Below are 18,121 nucleotides of genomic sequence, written 5' to 3'. Positions count from 1 at the left end.
TGAATTTTGATGTCAAGACAAGTATTAAATGAAACCTTCTTTCCTCTCAAGCCTCTGCTTTTTCAGAGAGATATCTTGGACTTCCCAAACCTGATCCAAGGGCATACACAGTAAGATTTGATTGCATTTGTTAGTTTCAAATTCCAGTTGCGATTATTATTGCAGTATCCATTTGATTTACTATAATTGAATTTCTCCTCAGATGGCAAATTTAGCACACAGAGCATCTCAGTTCAAGGACAAGAAATTTCTTATTATCCATCCAACAGCTGATGGTAGGAAAGTCATTTTTAAAGCATTACAAAAAATGTATTTTTTTAAACTTTACATGAAGATAACAGACATCCAGTAGCTGATATTTTGGCATCTGTTTCATCCTGTTTTCCAGAAAAAGTCCATTTCCAACATACAGCAAAATTCATTGCTCAACTTATCAATGAAAAGGCCAACTACACCTTACAGGTATGTGGTTTCATATTCACTCCTAACTAATTACAACTGCTGCTGATCCAATTTCCCTGCTCGTCTCTTTTCCTGGTTCAGTTATTCTCCAACCTTTGGGAGCTCTGTGATCCCTGTTGGATACCAGAGCAGGCAGAGGATTAGCCCACACAATGCCTTCATTTCACATAATGAGATTATCAGACCTTCATGGGCATCCTGCATTAACTTAGGACTAATCCAATTAAGATATAATGCACTGCAGCTGAATTTTCATTGTAGTTTATCACTGACCGATAGGTTACTGTGTACACATACCTGAACCTTGTTTTTTCTCAAGTAGCTTCTAATAGGTTTTTGAGCAACACATGTAAACATAATTTAGTTAAAATATCCTTTGAAAATTCAAGCTGTGAATTTAAGCCATTTACTGCTTAGCTGATCAACAGAAGAAGGATAAAAAATGCAAGTCTGATCATTTTGCACTGAAAATGTAATCTATTTGGTTTTGTCCTGTCGGTCAGACAAAACGGGACTTCATCTAGGGAATCTCTGGCATCTTGCAACTCTTTTCTGGGGCAAACAACATATTTAAACAATCTCAAAAAATTTTCAAAACTTCTAGAGATCTGGTATGGAGTGAGACCTGATGTTTTTGATGAGAGTGATGTTTCTCACTCTTTGACAGCCTCCTATTAATGAAATCAAACCATCTGTGCATGAAATGGACCTGTATCCCCTTTGATTGTGGCCAAAGATGCATCGCTCTAATGTTCACACCTTATTCTTTTTTATCTCTCAGATCTACCCAGATGAAGGCCACTTTATTCACAGTGAAGCAACAAGGCAGCACCTCAGCCAGTCCTTGGTGAACTTCTTTGAGGAATGCTTCAGGCTACCAGAAAGAGTGTTTGAGGAGACTCTGGAGGAAGAAAGTGAAGACGAGGGTTAGCTTGGTCTCATTGGGCCCTAAATCCTTCCTGTTCATCCCTCCAACCAACCTCCACTCCGTCCACATGCCCAAGCACAACACTGGTGTCCAGTTATCCACAATATGCAACTGTCATTTGTTCTTGCTCCATTTGTTTTGGTTCAACTCACTGCATTTGGACTCCCCGTGTCCGCATGCTGAACCCTGAGACTGCCTTTCCAGCAGACGACAGATCGACTCCTTTACCCATCCTCATTCATCATCTTCTGCTCTGAGTTCTGATCCAAAAGGCCCTCTGGAGAGCCAACCAAGACTGATGACTTGACATGATGTTTTGGAATATACTGATTGATTTAACAGGAAGCTGTCTCCTGTACAGCAGGATGGACCAGCTCCTCAACAGCAGTGGAGAGAAAGCATCAGCTCTCACACAGACTTTAAAGCTGTAAGGAGACGGAACACCTTATAGCACATACCTTGTGGGCTTGTATATTAATGAAAATCAGACACCTGATGAAAAACACTGGTTGGCAATGTTCATAAGGAGTGTCTGAAATTGTGTGGATACAGGAAATGTTACTATTTTTAAAGTTGTGAAGAACTTTTTATGTTGGACTGTGGTTGTGTCGATTGTTCCTACAGTATGTAAAATAGCACACAAACATTCACTCGGCTATTACGGATACATTTTCCTTTGGTGCATATGTTTGCCCTGATGTTCGTTTCATCTCGTTGCCTCGTTTTACGTTTTTCAGTGATGCTGACAGAATTCTATGGCTTGCAAAATGTTTGGAAGAGATAGGAAAAAAATGCCATGGGTTTGTGATTGTTGTTTTAAAACAGCTTTGTTGTGACACTTCAGTTTTATCACATCCTTCAAGAAAAAACAAAAGCATTAACTTGTTTTACTCACCTTACTGCCTTACTTTGTCAGAAAAACATCCTGCTGCGGGACTGCATTTAGATACTACAACAAGGCTATCCAACTCTATTAAATATCAAGCTGCTGCTAGAAGCTGATTAGTTTAGCTTAGCATGAAGTCTGTCCAAATGTAAGAAAACCTGCCTTCCAGCACCTGTAAAGCTCACTGATTTATGTGTTGTGTATCATTTGTTTAATACTTTTTTTTTTTTAAATGAAGTGAAAAAAATATGACAGCTGTTTTAACAGGGGGTTATGTGCTGGAATTTCCTGGAAGTCAGGTTTTTTTGTCTTTGAACAGAGCCAGGGTAGCTGTTTCCTCCTGCCTCCAGTATTCACACTAAGCTAAGCTAATGGCTAACTCTCAGCAAGAAACCATATAGGCATATTTCCTGAATCTCAGATATCCATTTGAATCTATGGCTTGAAATAAGTAATGTCTTTCTAGCACAAGTTTAAAAAAAAAAAAAAAAAAAGATATTTTCAAAAGCTAACACTTGATTTGAAAAAATTGAGTTTTTAAAAAAAGAAAATCACTGATAAAGATAACTTTGAACTTTGGGCCCCTGCCCTTTGTATGATCAATGACATCATAACACCAAGCTAAAATGTACAGAATCTGCATGCATAATTGTTGAAAAGACATTAATGAACAGTAAGTAAATTTATACCCAGAGTCAAGACAGGAGTGTTTGTTGTTACTGCTGTGTCACTTACTCTTGGCATAAATCAGTAAATATATTGTACGAGGGCAAAGGCAAGAAGCCATTAGGATTAGAGTTGTACCCCAATAAATTATACATTTGTATATAAAGGGGGGGAAGTCGTAGTCATGTCATATGAAATGCAGAATTATTGAGGCACAAGTGTAATTTTCCATTTTATTTAGTTTTTCTATTTAATTTGAATGACCATTTGTGTTATGTTTCAGTGCATGTTAAAGAGGTTATTTGCAGCACTATCCCTGATAGCTCAATTCCACATGGTAATTTTGACATCTTGAATGTTCCTTACTGGATTGCATAAATTACATTTCCAGTAGTATTGTGATTGAGATCCCAGTCTCGTCAGCTTGATGTCTAAATGTTATTCAAATATCATTTTATTCTAAAGAAGAAAAAAAAGAACAATATTACCTGAGTGTTATTTGTGCATAAAGCATTTTCGAAGTTACATTTGACTACTCATTTCTGTTCTCCTGTTGCTGTCCTTGAATTGAAAGTGGACTTTTAAATGACAATGGCAACATCAAACTTTCTTGCCAGCGGTTGAGGACTTTTTCCAAGATTCTCATCTTTGTTATCCAAAGCATAGAAAAAGATGGCAGACTGTGGCATGAAGGTAAATGTTAGAATTAAAAAAAAGATATTTTATCAGTCTTCAATGGTTTGGTCATCTCTTTTATTGTTGTTGTACATTTTAAAGTTGTACTGATAGATTTGTTTTTGACAAAGTAGATGAATAACCATACAGTATTATCACTATACAAACATTCAACATTAGCAAGCAATTCCCTATTGTGGATAAACATTAGCATTCATTTAGAGTCTTTGGAAAGTTTCTAATGAAGTCCAGCTCTTTTCATCTTTGTTTTGGTCTCCAATAAATCCTGAGAAGAAATATCCTGACTCTAGTCTGAACTGCTAAATGCTCCACAATGTTCACAAGCTAGGTATGTTTGAGGTTTGGTGCTGAGCAGGACGTGTGAAGTTGATTTATCTTAGCTTTTTCACTGAAATACATTCACATAAAATCAATGAGCTGAAGATTAATACAATACTCCATAATTCTCTATGGATCCATCACTACAAGCAATCCCTTACATTACACATAGTGATTGAATCCATGAATTAAAAAACATTGATTAACTTAGATTTAAGAAAGTCTATTCAATGTTGATAACTGTCTATTTGATCATCTGATACAGAATATCAAATTTTACATAAAACCAAGCAAAATGCCATTAAAGTATCACTATGTGCAGTGTCTCCAGTGATATTCAATTCATCTAAACCCTGCTACAGCATCTGCAAAGTATGATTCATCTTTTTTTAATCCTGCATTACATCAAGATTAATGTTGTATGTATGAATCTACTCTATTTCCAGTGTACTTCTTGTCTGGATGCAGATTTAACAGTTGGAGAGAGCAGCAAAATCAAACAAGTTAAATAAGTCACATGACTGAAACAGCCAATCATCTGCTGTAAAGGAATAGCACTGTACAAACAGGCTTTAGAAATAATATTTCTGCTCAAAGGCACTCGTCTGCCCAGTGTAAACCGGGTTATAGTTGTATATCAGTGCTGCGCTCTCATCCTCCGCTGATTCAAATTTGTGAAAGTTCTTTCTGGCTGTAGGAAGGGAAAACAAAAACAGATTTACAGGTCACGAAGATTGGACCATGCAGTTACTGACTAGAAATGGACTTTAAAAGACATGTAAAAAAAATATGCTGTGTTCTTACCTTCATTGACAAAGAATTCAGCCATGTAGAAAGTGGTTTTGACTGCTGCTGGGCTGTGAGGAATGTAAGGCTTGGTCCATTCATATGCATTCTTCTCTGGGTGCCACTGTGTTCCGAAAATTGGGTAATGATGGGCTGTCAAGACGTAAGAGAATAGCAAGTACTCATTAAAACAGATTCCTACAGTATCATTTTAATGTAAACTTTTACCAACAAAGATGATTCATAGCTACCTTCCATTGTTGACACAAACTCTGTTGTTCCATCTGTATTTGTGGTGAGAACTTTGTAAAACTTCTTCAGTTCTGGATTTGTGTTAAAAGTCTGAAAGAAAGGGGGAAAAAATAGTTTCAGTGCACCTCCTTTCTCTTTTTTGTCCTTCTCTATGTTCACAGAAACGTATTCTGTAATTAATCTGTTGTTTATCTGCACTTTAGACTCTGGATCTTACTCTGCACTCTTTGCTATGCGATATTGATCATGTTGGTGAGTGAAGCCTACAGTATTCTTATCACAATTTTGGTGAAAGACATACCTCCACTGACACACTCCACTTATGAGAGTTCTCAGTCAGTGGCTCAGAAGCCAAAGCCTCCATAAGTGCAAGTGGGAAACCTCTGAACAGCTTGCTTTCGAAGGCCTCTGCAAATGAGTCAAAGCATAATGGTCATTAATAAAAACACATGCTGTTTAAATGTGATGATTTCCCTCACTGATAAGAAAATATGAGTACAATCATTGAGGAGAGAAGGCATACCAACAGTGAAGTCCAGATTCAATGCCACACCGCTGGTATTGGTTCCTGTGAGTAGCTTCTCTCCACTCGTCAAAACGGTCAGCATTTCAAATCCAAGACAGGTGCCCCACACAGGGAAATGGACGCCTCTCTCCTTTGCCTGAAACATCACAAACAACATTGAAACATAATCTGACATAATCAACACAGAAAAATCAGTTTACTGTAGTTCACATTTTCACCTCAATAGCAAGATCATAAAAGATCTTTCCAGCCCTTGCATAGCCAGATGAAGTGATACTGGCAGCTCCGCCTGGGAAAAGGACTCTGTTAACAAAGAAGCAACATGCAAGAATGGAGTCATTAGCAAAGAAACAAAGAGGTTATCACCACAATGGAAACACATACAGACTGGACAACATAATAGAAAACCCTACAACATACCGTAAACTTAGGTGGTGTATCTAGAGTCTTATAGCCTAATGTTTCCATAAAAATACTGGGATACTAAATATGACTGTCGTACCACTGTTATTAGTGATGCACAATAATAATTGCAAATTATTACACAACATGTGATTCACTTGAGATTCAGTGCCGATTTACTGTTATGTTTACTGTTGCAGTGAGTGCATCAGTCATTAACCATGCCATATTATGCAAGACTACAAAGGTGAAATGCATGATAACCTATACCAAGAAAAGAGCCATTTAATTTGCTGCACATGTTCTTTAAAATGTTCTCAACAGTGCTGAACACATCATAAAGTTTTTGTTATTTTGTCCAATTCATCAATCCTACTCTGAAACATACATAATCATGCCAGCAGATTTATTATTATGATCAGAGGTCAGTTAATTATTTATTGTATTTAACTTGTGCCCTCCTGGTTAGTGATCACATTAATACCTCCACTGATCACATACATATATCACATTATATATTCCATACTGAGGCTTACTGCTTAACTGGTTACTACAGTGGACTATATTATACCATTTACCCATTGATGGAGTTGAAGATTTTCGTATATTCCTCCAATGTCTGGTTAATCCTGTAGAAATTAAAAAGAAAGGTTGTAGGTTTCAGTTAAAATGTGATGTCTTAATTAACTGGGTGTTGCAAAACTTCATGTCACATGAAGGACTGACAGTTATCAAGTTGATTAGATAATACAAACTCACTTGATAGGGATAACCCTGGCTCCTGCTGACTCCATGTACTTTACATAAGAGGCAGCGATGTAAGATGTTTTGCCTGCTGGAAGTGAACGCGATTCTTGAGACAGGATACCTTTTTTTTGTGGGGGGGGGGGGGGGGGGGGGGGGGGGAGAAAAACAGCATGTTTAATACTTCTATCATCATTTTACTGGCTTGACAGTTATGTAAGGTTGACACACTGAAACCCCTTTAACTTGCAAATGCTAAAACACACTTTAAACACTTGAAGCTAATAAAGATTTCAGGTAAATCAGTTGGTTTCACTTGCATGTGTGTGTGAGCTTAACTTCGTGCAGTAGTGTAATAAGTGTTAATAGTAAACTTACCGATAATAGGTTTGTCATTTCTCTTTTGGGTTGTGGGGAAAAACGGCAGACAAGTAACGGAGAGGCAAAACAACAATATGAGCAGGTTTCTAAACCCAAAACAGACTGTTTCACGACTGATTGTCGCCATTGTGCCTCTGTTTATGCTGCTGTGTTGCTGGTGACAAGACTTCCGGCGCAGTGTCCTCAAAGTAAAAGCACAGCGTAAGACGTTAAAGGAGCAGCGTGCACAATTTAGTTGGATCTACTGGTGACAACCAAATGAGTACACCTTCCCCTTCAAGCGTGAGGGAGAGTCATTGACTACAGGGTTTATAAAAGCTGGATTTCTCAGTGGCTATTGATGGTACTGCAATGGAAAAATACCCCTGCAGCCCAAAGTAAACAATGTAAAAGTTGTTCACATGACACCTCAAGGTCAATTTACTCTTTCTATTATGATGTTTTGATCCATGGAGGGTTTATATTTGTAAAACTGTATTTAAGCCAAGAAAAGCAAATCCTTCACATCATCACAATGTAAGGTAAGGTATTTTTATTGATCCCCCAAGGGAGTAATTCAAAATTGACACAACAGTAGCCTTGTAATGGTGAAAGTCATAAAAAATAAATTAAAATATACAATAAGCAATCTCTGTGTAACATAATCTGCAATTATATAAATGTGCATTACATATCAATTCCTGATACTATACACAAGTGTGCAATATTCCTGGGATTAAATATTAAGGACAGCCTCAGTCTTTTTAGTGGGGGTGGGAGGTAGCCTACTGGGAGCTGTGGTGTTGTACAGTTTGATGACTGATGGTATGAAAAAGCCCCCCAAGCACTTTGAGGCTGAACGTGCTCCTGAGCTGCATCAGCTCGGCATGGAGAGGATGAGAGGGATTGTTCATGATAGCTTGCAGCTTTCCTCTCATCCTCTTCTCTTTCACTACTTCCATCCCCACTACGGAGCTGAATGGGTCGGTCAGCCAGGCAATTCTTGTTGGACCAAGGGGCACCAGGGGGCAACTGATGTTGTGGCTTTACTTTTGGGGATCTGTCATGACGTCCATATTCATATACAGTCAATGAGGAGAACCTTTGGTGGCTTTAAAACTCGCAACTAACATTACACTAACATTAATTCAGCTTGCTACAAAACTTTATGATTTATGGTGAAAACCTATTAAGTGTCTAGTTTGATTAAACTTGCCTTTAATTTAGGCCACAGTTGGAATATTAAACTGTCTACTAACATTTTTGGTTAGATTTATTATCATTATACATGATTTATAACATCATGAAAACATCAATTTATGTATCATTTTCTGAGCTAATGCAAATTGTCAACTTTTATTCATGGTTAAAATGTTATATCAAAACCATCTCAATTCTCAGTGTATCCCTATACATTATTAAACATTTGCAAATGTCCATTAATAAAGCACTGATGAGACCATGAGAAGTCACAAAAGTCTTCATTATGAGCAGAAAGAGAATGTCCCTATTATGATATATTGTTTAACCTTAAAACAAGTAATGACACACGTATCCAACAATTAATTATTATATAACTAATGCCACCTCAAGGTGTTTTGGTGTCTTGGTGTTTTGCTGATAATTTCTCAGGGCATGACATCACAGCCAATCTGGTTGGTGATTGTAAGGCGGTTTATGTTGGCATGTGCTGCAGTCAGCTTATCATGTAACTGGCATGTGACGGTATCATCCAGCACTGGAGTGCGAGCCAGGATCCAGGCAAAGTCAATGTGGAAAAGGTCAAAGAAGTCAGAACAAGGATAGCTAGCTTAATTTTTGTACTTTAGGCTGCTTTTCACTTCTAATTCACTCCAGAAGATAGAAAATTCAAAGAATCCTCTTTCCAAAGGATGCATCCAGATTATATTACCTTTAAAGAATTTCATTCTTTCTGAATGGCGTATTCGCCAGAAAGAGATTGAACATCTACCTGTTCACCTTGGCAACACTACACACATAACCAGTATAAACCAAATCAATACACACACATCAAAAATCAGCAGAATGGAAAATCCCTCAATATTTTACCTTTGTGACGTTAAAATGTTCTTGGAGCAGCCTGGGGCAAGCACCAGGATGTAAAGACCGACTGTCTAAGTTAGAAGAGTTAATGTGGTTAAACTGGGTCCAGACTTTTGGTTAAAACCAAAATAAGAAGGTTATAAACATTTCAATGTCAGTGAATTAAATAACAATGATGATACTCTTACATTTTGCATATTAAAAAGGTCATTAAATGAAAAATATTTACAATATCTGAAATGCTTTCATATCTCAGTGACCTTATGATTATGTGTACTGTGCAACTATATCAAGTACTCTTACCTACTCTGCGCAAACTGAGCACTATCTGTTTTGTTGGATGTTTTTTCTTCCCGTGCCAGACCTTCAGAAGTAAACTGTGTTTGATTAATTTTGTTTGAACGACATGCAAACAACACAATGACTCATGCAAGGTATAGTACAGTATTGCTGCTGCTAAGTTGGCTACAGTACTAGTAGTGCTGCAACTATTATTTCTGACAAAAGAATAGTATGTTTAATAAAAATGCTGCATAGATTTTCTTACTTTTTTTTAATTATCCATAATGACTCCAACAATGTTACAGATGTTCAATGTATTACAGAGACATGCATATAACTTTGGTGAGGTTTCTACCTACTATATATTGCACTTTCATCTTTCAGCTGAAAGGTGACACAACTGGTCATGGTGTAGTGGCAACCATTCTGTCCAATAGTCTGTATTAATGTATGTGTGATGTTTCAAAGTTATGTTTAGTATCCATACCATTACATATCTCTACAAACTATTGAACAGATCTATAGTTAAAAAAACTAAAAAAACATAATGAAAACATCAAAACATGTATTGTCTTCTGACGCAATGCAAATTGTCAACTTATACTCAGGGTTAAAATTTAATATTAAAACCAATCTCACTCATCAGTACATCCCTGTGTATGTTTTGATACTTTATTAAAATCTGCCAAACACCACTTAATTTTAAATATGCATTAAAACAAACACTAATGAGACCATGAGAAGTCACAAAAATCTTCATTATGAGCAGATAAGTGTTGATGTAGTGAATAGTTGATTTTGACTCCATATCCAGCAATAAACAAAGTCTTACTTTACACCATGTTAAGGTATAATGGCGTTTACACTACAGTTCAGAACAGGTAATCAGCATTTTGTTCCACTTTTCATGACTTCTGCATGACCTCACAGCCAGTCTGGTTGGTGACTGTCAGGCGGTTTATGTTTACACCAGCTGCAGCCAGCTTATCATGTAACTGGCTAATGACAGCATCAGTCAGCACACGAGTGCGAGCCAGGATCCAGGCAAAGTCAACGTGGAAAAGGCCAAAGAAGTCAGAACAAGAGTAGACCAGAGAATATGACTGGTAGTCTGTGGAGAGTACCCAGTATGGGCCATCTGGAACACCTGGTTATAAATACAGAAAAACATATTGTGATGATAAAATGTACTAGCTTGATTTTTTGCGCTTTATGCTGCTACACTTTATGCTGCTACATTTTGCAGCCAGATTATATTACCTTTAAAGAAGCTGACACCTAGAATTGCAGGTTGAGATGGGTCTTTCACTCTTGCAACTCCCTCAATTGAATTTATCTTCCCATTAGACCTGTATAAAGAAAAAATGTGACAGAGAAAACGAGAGAGGGACAACTAATGTAAAAAATTGGATTTTACTTGAATACGAAGATAAATGCAAATCCATCCACGTATTCCTGTGTTACTGAGTAGCATTCAGTGGGGCAATAAAATCCTTACAGCAGCTCTGCATTGTGAACCTTGACCGTCCCATCAGCAAGAAGACTGTATGTAGCTTGGACACATTTTCCTTTTTCAAACGCAGCTGGGAGCTTCTCTATTTCATACCATGTACCCATATACTAGAAGAAAAGGAGAACAAATGTTGTTAGTTAGCTTGTTGATGGGGACAGCTGTGTTTTAATGGCATCTCCTTCAGTAGGAGATTAATTATCTACTTGTTCACCATGGCAACACAGCACACATGGACAGTATACACCAAATCAATACACACATGCCAAAAATCAGCAGAATGGACAGTCCCTCAATATTTTACCTTTGTGACATTAAAATGGTCTTGGACGGATGGCCTGGGGCAAGAACCAGAATGGAAAGACTGACCGTGAGCTGCCGTGGCAGCCAGGGAGAGCACAAACAGGACCTTTTTAAAGTTAGAACAGTTAATGTGGTTAAACTGGGTCCAGTCTTTTGGTTAAAACAGAAATATATAGCCCAATGTCAGTACATAATTACACATTTTAACTATAGTGATACTCTTACATTTCCATATTACAAATTCCATTAAATTAAAAGTCCTTACAGTACCTGGAATGCCTTCATGTCTCAGTGGCCTTGTGATTATGTTTACTGTGCAACTATCATGTACTTTTACCTACTCAATGCAAACGGAGCACTATTTGGTTTGTTGTATGTTTTGCCTTCCATACCAGACCTTTGGAAGGAAACGAGTTTGACGAGCTATGTTTGGATTGTGTTGACAAAACCTTTAAGCAAGTTAACACAAACATGCAAATAACACAATGGCTCATAAAAGGTACAGTACAGTTCTGCTTCAGCTAAGTTGGGTACAGTACTAGTAAGGCTGCAACTATTATTTCTGACAAGGAAGTAGACTATGTTAAATAAAGATGACTCTGTAGTTCTGTTGGATAGATTTTTCTTCATACTATCCAACATGACTCCAACAATGTTACAGAAGCTCAATAATAATTGGTGCAGTACTTTTCTAAGGTTTGAGGTATTTCTGTGATTCCATGCACTGCACTGACAATGAAACAAACACAGGTTATGAAAAGAGGAAACTTTATTCAACAAAAGCACCCATTTTTATACAAAACATGTGCTTCACTTTTGCCCTTGATTTTTTAAATTGTTTTTAACACAAATATTTATTGCCTGTTTGAATGGCATTTCTCTACTCGCTGGAATTGAATTTAGACTGTTGTCCATATTTTCCTGAAATCTCTGAACTTAATAATAATTAAAAAAAACTGTACAAAAGATATAAAAAGAGGCAAAAAGTGAAAAGAAACAGTCATTTGACAAACAATAAACGATAAATTACATTCTTAAATTTATTCATCTGATTTCATGTTATGTGCTGTGACGGTATAAATAAAATCAATGGATTTAAATTAAATAGCCTATTGAGATAAAGACCTTCTAAGAGATCACCGTCTAAAAAAAAAAAATACAACACAAACACTGCGTTCAAGGATGAAAATGTTGAACTAGAAACTATTTTAAACAATGAAATACAGTGCATCAAAAAATTACTTTGGTGGCAAGACTGGTTGTCTGATGGAAGGAAAATTGTGGAAGCAATTTTGTGACCATAAAAGCTATAGGTAAACTTCTCCTGACATTTTAAAAACTGTCAAAAATGAATCTCCATGACAACCTGTAAACAAAATGGGTGAAAGTAGCCATTTATGCTTCCATCACAAATGTCTTTGGAAATTGGTTAAAACTGCCATATTTAACGACAATTCCTGTGACCCTCGTGTCCTCAATCTCTACTTTCAGTCTAATGAAAAGAGACAGTTTAAAGAGACGCCTATCTTCAAAACACCTGGGTGTCAATTTAGGGACGCCGCCATAAATACTACACATGTTAATATGTTTGTTTCTTATAAAGTGGCACACGTGTCTTGTTGCAGTTTAGTCCATTTCTCTCAAATAAAGGTTAAAGGTGCTGCGTATACCATTTTAACTTTGATCAATCATTACCACATTTACTGTGAGACGTTAGCATTATTGCCACAAATAAACATGACTATTGCTAATGACAATGGTAGCCTCTATCAGCATCTATGCTGCATTTTATATTATGTGCCACCAAGTTGTAATCAATGGGAAACCTTTCTTCTATTGCTTTACATAACAAAAGGACATTCCTTTACTTTTCTTTGCAAGCAATCCACCACATTATTCCAGTTCCACAGCATAGCATCAACTTCATGTTAGCTGACCATACATATTGGCTGTGTCAAGAGTTTGTTACTGAATCTTTACCATCTTCTCACTCTTCAGAGACAACACGGGATGACGTCAGAAGAGGGAGGAGGGTGACGAGTAGTAGCATCCTCTTTGCAAAAGAAAGCAACAGGGAGTCAGATGTGGTTTTGTGTTTTTAACCACAAAGTCCTACACGTAGCACCAATGGAGACATCCTTTTCTAAATGTGTGGAATTTCCATATCAAAAGACACTCCCAGAGTGTTTAATATTTAAGGTGGCTGGGAGGGGTTCCATGGTAGAGTGGTATTGGGGGGCATTTAAGGGGTTTTGTGGGTCTCGATGCAAAGGACAATATACTGGTTGGAACAACTCCTCGTCTGCTGTCCCAGGAGCAGACCTGAGGTCAGGCTTGATGCTTGGCCCATGACAGACATGTGGTTTGCCCGCCACATCTCACAGTGTTTGTCCACCACTCTAAGACCCCTGCTGTTGGAACCATGCCAGATGCTCTTCTGAGGCCTGTAAAATGGAGAATAAAAAAAATCTCAACATGGCCAACAAACACAAAGAATAAAAAAGTAGAGACTCAATCAAGTTTACTGACCAGAAGGGGTCAGCTAAAACATCCCGGCCATCAAAGGAGTAAATGGGTACCCTGGCATTGATTGGCCCCCCGTTGCCACTGAAGATTGAACGCCAATTCCTAAACATCACGTCTCCCTGAAAGGAGACATCATGGGTTAGGCACAGTAAGAAATCCTCTGTCTGTGGAGGATTCATGCATGAAAAGCTGACTCACCCTGAGGTTTGTTATTGGCAGAGTCTCCCTGAAACCAGGAGAGACCACATGGACCAGGTCTTGCCTGTGGGAAGAAATGAAGGCGCGGTAGTTTGGAGCCAAGCCCATCGCCTTGGCCTGCTCATAACACATCCGGTCAGCGGTGTTGAGCCCCATCATGTCCCCTGAGTGGGGCTGGTTTAAGGCCACCAGGTTGAGCTGGAGGGACAAGAGGCAAAAAAAATGTATTCTTATTGTACTTTGCATGTACAAAAAAAAACCAAAACTGAATTGTTTACAATGGAGTCAAATCACATACATAATCTCAAACAATGTAATGAATACTGATTAGAGTCTTATTGACACTCACCCTTTCTTTAACTGATCGTACTCGTTGCATTGTGTCTCCTCTTATCTGATATGCAACTCGAGGCTAAATGAACAGTTGAACAGAGATGTTAAATGGATTATGACGGCGGAAATAATATTCAATAACATTTACACAATGGCATTCATTTAATTACATTAAATAGTTACAAGTAATAGTAATGGTCGTTAAATTATAAGTTAAAGTAATAAAAATAAGCGTTAAGTACCTCATCTTGTGGTATAATGTTATTGGAGAGGTAGATCAGACTGCCAAGCTGTGGGGACAAGCAGAAAAATCAAGAATGTATTTTGTGCTCATGTTGTTCTTATGTTAGCAGTTTCAGCATAAACAATAACAGTCAATATCCTTTCACGAAACCTCCTAAAACAGTGTTTGATTGAATAATCAATAATTATTTATTAGGAAGATATAGACTGTTTGGCTTTCGCAAAAATGATTTCAGTGACTGATACTGGAATGCTGTTTCAAAGCCGGTGAATAGTGCTTGCTGCTGTTTTTAATGCCAATGTCATCTTTAATTAGAATGTTTAATTTGGCAAGTTTAAAAGCCAAATCATGAAACTAAACTCAATGCTTCCCTGATCATGAAAGTAAATTACCATGTAGTAAGAAAAAGAACAGAAAGGTTACACAACTGGTCATGTTTAAGTGGTAACCACGCTGCTTAATAATCTGACATGATTTTTCAAAGTTATGTTTAGTATTCATACTACTACATATCTTTAGTACAGCATTATATGACGTGGGATTTACCGACCTAAATAAACAACACCAGTCCAAGTCTGTACCTGTATCTCTTTCCATCCCTGGGAGACCTTGATGAAGAGACTTCCTGTCACTGTGACGAATGCAAGAGTTCCCTCTGGGTCCCTGACGGTTTGCTGCATCATACTCTCACGGGTAGAAAATGTTTTCATCTGAAAAAAAACCCACAAGATCATCAAGAAAAACTACATATCACTGGAAATTTTTACAGTTCTGTTTTTATAGAAATGGTGTCTGTTGAAGAATGATTCCCCAAGTACAGTTCATGTTCTAAGGTAGATAATCCTCACTAGTTTATGGCATACTGTTATAATATGCTCATATATAAATACTGTATAGCCAGCAGAAATAGGTTAACTTACAGATGCTGAGTTACTCGAAGGTCCAGGAGGTCCAGGTGGTCCAGCTGGTCCTTGCGGGCCAGCGACGGTGACAGCTGCCAAAACCAAAACATTATCATTTATATCTGCTCATTAAAAGCTGTTCTTACCACCTCTAGAGGAAGGCTGTATAATGCTTATTAATTAACTACTGACATGCTGTACCTGAGCCATATCTTGAGTGTGACACTGGGAGTCCTGGAGGCCCTGGTGGCCCAACAGAACCTGGTCTGCCATAGCCTGGGATTCCTGGTGAGCCTGGCACTCCAGGGTGGCCTGGAGGGCCGAGTACTGACTCTCCTTTGGGTCCCTGAAACATGTCAGAAAGAAGTTACTTGTTGGTTTTTGTCACAGTTTTTGTTACAAAGATGATATGTCTGTGTATCCATGGAACCTTGACTCACCACGGGTCCAGGTCTCCCGGGGATACCTGGTCGCCCAGGTAAACCTGCCTCTCCCTGGTCTCCCTTCTCCCCTTGGATGCCCTGTTCACCTCTCTCCCCCTAAGATTACAATGCATAAGCATGTTCAACACCACACATGGAAAACTTGAGTGTCATGGTGCATAAGGTCAGCTTGTCCCAGAATAACAACAACAACAAAAATAACAAGAAACAGCTTTCATGTGAAACTTACCCAGCCTCCTCTGGGAAACAATGAGACTAAGAGAAAATAAGGAGAATAGGAGAAAAACATTTTTTTTATTACTTACAAGGACATATTTATTGTTTATTTAATTACAGGGAAATTATATGTGTGTGTGTAATTTTTCTCTATTATTTTTGATTATTTTTTTGGTCAATTTTTTTTAGGTGTTTTGTATTATATTTCTTTTTTTATTCTTAATGTTTATTACACTAGGAGCACCGTTATGCTCTTCAATCAGATTTGGGTGAGAAATTCTTAAGTGTTGAATCACCTGGTGGCGATGGCAACCCAGGAAGGCCTCTCTCTCCCTTTTCTCCCTTTAGTCCTGTCTGGCAGTTGCCTAGGATACCAAAAAAATGAACTTCAACCATTTGCATTTCCTCATTTTTGACTTGAAGATATTGGTTTTAAAAGTTTTTTAAAAGTTGTCATAATTATTTTGTGTTGCTACTACCCTAAATATTCTGTAACGTTAGTCTATATCAAAACATTTTGATAAATACAGTTTAAACAGACTTAGATACAGATAATTTATATTAAAACAAAAGAAATGATCCAACCTACCAATTGCAATACTTCCATTTGGATTAAGCTGAAATAATGTAGCACAAACACATTAGCAGTCAGCAATGACTGGCAATCATCAAAGAAAAGAAAAAAAAAAAGCCAGATTATATCCCATTATAAATATGAAATGATCCAATCTTATGTTGTGTTATATTATCTTATGTTATTATCCAATGTTAATATTATAATCAACATGCAGATATCACATGCAGATATGTGATATCGGTAATACCTCATATCGTTTTTGGCATGATGCCTTCACCTTTCCAGACTGGACATGCAGCATGCAGGAATATTTTAAAACCATCCTTGAAAAATTCTGAGTGATAAAAAGTTAGGTGGTAACAACATGCACTTGGTCAGTACAATGGTGGAAAAGAGGGGAGACGTGTTAAAGAGTATTTGTGAGTAGGGAGGGCTGCTGAATGTGATCAACACAAAAAGTCAGTGAATTTTGTTACTACACAGGCAACCAAGGTTTAATGGTAACAAAGAACTAGGAGCTGCACTCTAAAGACCTGTAGATAAGAGATAGATTTCTCTGAACATTGACTTTTATACAGCCTGTGCCAAAGGAAATGAAAAACCCACCATAGCATATCTGAAAGACACCTATGTGTCTTTTTTAACCTTTAGGTCATTATATCTCAATTGAATATATGGATTTGGAATATAACAAAAAGAGAGGATGACAGATTGTATGAGATTGCATTTGCCAATAGAAATAAATAGTGGTTCATGAAAAAACAAAATAATATGCACTTACACAGGCTGTAATAAAAGCATTTATTATCATCTAGTATGGTTAGAAACTTACAGCCATCTTGCAGTGGGGTCTTGGAGGGATGGGGAACACTGTCTTCAGAAATCATAGGAGGGAGAGGATATAGTTAGTACAAAACACATAAAACTACACATAAAAGTAGAGTCAGAACTGTGTGTTTGATAGTGTGATCTTACTCCTTTGGGACAGTTGAATATTCCTGGGCGCCCTGGTGGCCCAGGAGGGCCAGGAATTCCCTAAAAGGAATAGATAAAGAAAAAATGATTTTTTTAAAAACCCATAAGAAACAAAGAGAAAATGATGAGATAAAAGAAAGTAGACAGTAACTAAAGAAGTAGGTAATCAACTAAAGGCCCAAATAGTTTAAATTATATTTATATAAAGTATGCATTGCTTTCATTAAAACTTGGTACATGTCTTCTAGAGTATATTCAAGTACTGTTAATTTAAGTTTGGGTGTTTGACTCACCTGCAGGCCAGAAGAGTCCCCTCTCTCTCCTTTAGGTCCCATCATGCCTGGACGACCCTAAACAGATAGATACTTTTAAAAATTGTCACTATTAAGTTACAACAACAAAAGTATGGGAAGTGAGATTGGATTCAATTTATTCCCAATTGCACAGGACTAAACTTCCTCCTGGGAAATTCTGGGATATTGGGTAGTTTGTTGCAAAGGTGTGATTCAATTCATTTTAACT

The 18,121-nt window shown here is 37.5% G+C and overlaps 4 protein-coding genes across 4 annotated transcripts in view; 1 reads left to right on the top strand and 3 right to left on the bottom strand.

Annotated features, from left to right (window-relative positions):
* Window positions 1-1,393, top strand: part of LOC134002088 (dipeptidyl aminopeptidase-like protein 6) — a 127,562-nt gene extending 126,169 nt beyond the window's left edge. Inside the window, exons 23-26 of the mRNA XM_062441362.1 lie at window positions 52-110; window positions 203-275; window positions 389-462; window positions 1,244-1,393. Coding sequence (XP_062297346.1) covers window positions 52-110; window positions 203-275; window positions 389-462; window positions 1,244-1,393 — 356 coding nt within the window. The remainder of the gene's footprint in view (window positions 1-51; window positions 111-202; window positions 276-388; window positions 463-1,243) is intronic.
* A 2,285-nt stretch (window positions 1,394-3,678) lies between these two features.
* ggh (gamma-glutamyl hydrolase (conjugase, folylpolygammaglutamyl hydrolase)) lies at window positions 3,679-7,321 on the bottom strand. Its single transcript, XM_062441661.1, has 9 exons — window positions 7,045-7,321; window positions 6,682-6,790; window positions 6,501-6,551; window positions 5,739-5,823; window positions 5,518-5,656; window positions 5,296-5,402; window positions 4,994-5,084; window positions 4,761-4,895; window positions 3,679-4,647 (listed from the first exon to the last, which is right to left on the bottom strand). Exons 1-9 carry the CDS (start codon window positions 7,172-7,174, stop codon window positions 4,529-4,531), a joined length of 966 nt encoding a protein of 321 aa, XP_062297645.1. The 5' UTR covers window positions 7,175-7,321; the 3' UTR covers window positions 3,679-4,528.
* Window positions 7,322-10,030: 2,709 nt separating this feature from the next.
* Window positions 10,031-11,589, bottom strand: LOC134002279 (apolipoprotein D-like). The gene is made up of 5 exons (XM_062441605.1): window positions 11,456-11,589; window positions 11,187-11,291; window positions 10,871-10,992; window positions 10,633-10,721; window positions 10,031-10,519 (listed from the first exon to the last, which is right to left on the bottom strand). Exons 1-5 carry the CDS (start codon window positions 11,468-11,470, stop codon window positions 10,278-10,280), a joined length of 573 nt encoding a protein of 190 aa, XP_062297589.1. The 5' UTR covers window positions 11,471-11,589; the 3' UTR covers window positions 10,031-10,277.
* Window positions 11,590-11,976: 387 nt separating this feature from the next.
* The window catches only part of LOC134002367 (collagen alpha-1(XVIII) chain-like), a 56,364-nt gene continuing 50,219 nt past the window's right edge, over window positions 11,977-18,121 (bottom strand). The window contains exons 30-44 of the mRNA XM_062441709.1: window positions 17,893-17,949; window positions 17,600-17,659; window positions 17,457-17,498; window positions 16,637-16,664; window positions 16,344-16,412; window positions 16,061-16,086; window positions 15,829-15,927; window positions 15,590-15,734; window positions 15,407-15,480; window positions 15,068-15,196; window positions 14,485-14,532; window positions 14,259-14,321; window positions 13,910-14,107; window positions 13,715-13,830; window positions 11,977-13,629 (exon numbers count right to left, since the gene is read on the bottom strand). Of these exons, the coding sequence (XP_062297693.1) occupies window positions 13,428-13,629; window positions 13,715-13,830; window positions 13,910-14,107; window positions 14,259-14,321; window positions 14,485-14,532; window positions 15,068-15,196; window positions 15,407-15,480; window positions 15,590-15,734; window positions 15,829-15,927; window positions 16,061-16,086; window positions 16,344-16,412; window positions 16,637-16,664; window positions 17,457-17,498; window positions 17,600-17,659; window positions 17,893-17,949 (1,356 nt within the window). The 3' untranslated portion in view covers window positions 11,977-13,427. The remainder of the gene's footprint in view (window positions 13,630-13,714; window positions 13,831-13,909; window positions 14,108-14,258; window positions 14,322-14,484; window positions 14,533-15,067; window positions 15,197-15,406; window positions 15,481-15,589; window positions 15,735-15,828; window positions 15,928-16,060; window positions 16,087-16,343; window positions 16,413-16,636; window positions 16,665-17,456; window positions 17,499-17,599; window positions 17,660-17,892; window positions 17,950-18,121) is intronic.

The sequence above is a fragment of the Scomber scombrus genome, chromosome 20, assembly GCF_963691925.1.
Source record: "Scomber scombrus chromosome 20, fScoSco1.1, whole genome shotgun sequence".
Lineage (NCBI taxonomy): Eukaryota > Metazoa > Chordata > Actinopteri > Scombriformes > Scombridae > Scomber > Scomber scombrus.
Note: the sequence above shows the minus strand (reverse complement) of the source record. Positions and strands in the feature narration are given on the sequence as shown.

Bases quoted from the DNA above. Each gene is read 5' to 3' on its own strand.
- ggh (XM_062441661.1), bottom strand. From the start codon at position 7,174: ATGGCGACAATCAGTCGTGAAACAGTCTGTTTTGGGTTTAGAAACCTG. The intron at 6,552-6,681 runs GTGAGTTTGTAT...TAATTTCTACAG, and splicing joins GCCAGGGTTATCCCTATCAA to GATTAACCAGACATTGGAGG. The intron at 5,403-5,517 runs GTATGCCTTCTC...ACTCATTTGCAG, and splicing joins GAATCTGGACTTCACTGTTG to AGGCCTTCGAAAGCAAGCTG.
- LOC134002279 (XM_062441605.1), bottom strand. The intron at 10,993-11,186 runs GTAAAATATTGA...CTTTTCTTCTAG, and splicing joins ACCATTTTAATGTCACAAAG to TATATGGGTACATGGTATGA. The intron at 10,520-10,632 runs GTAATATAATCT...ATTTATAACCAG, and splicing joins AGGTGTCAGCTTCTTTAAAG to GTGTTCCAGATGGCCCATAC.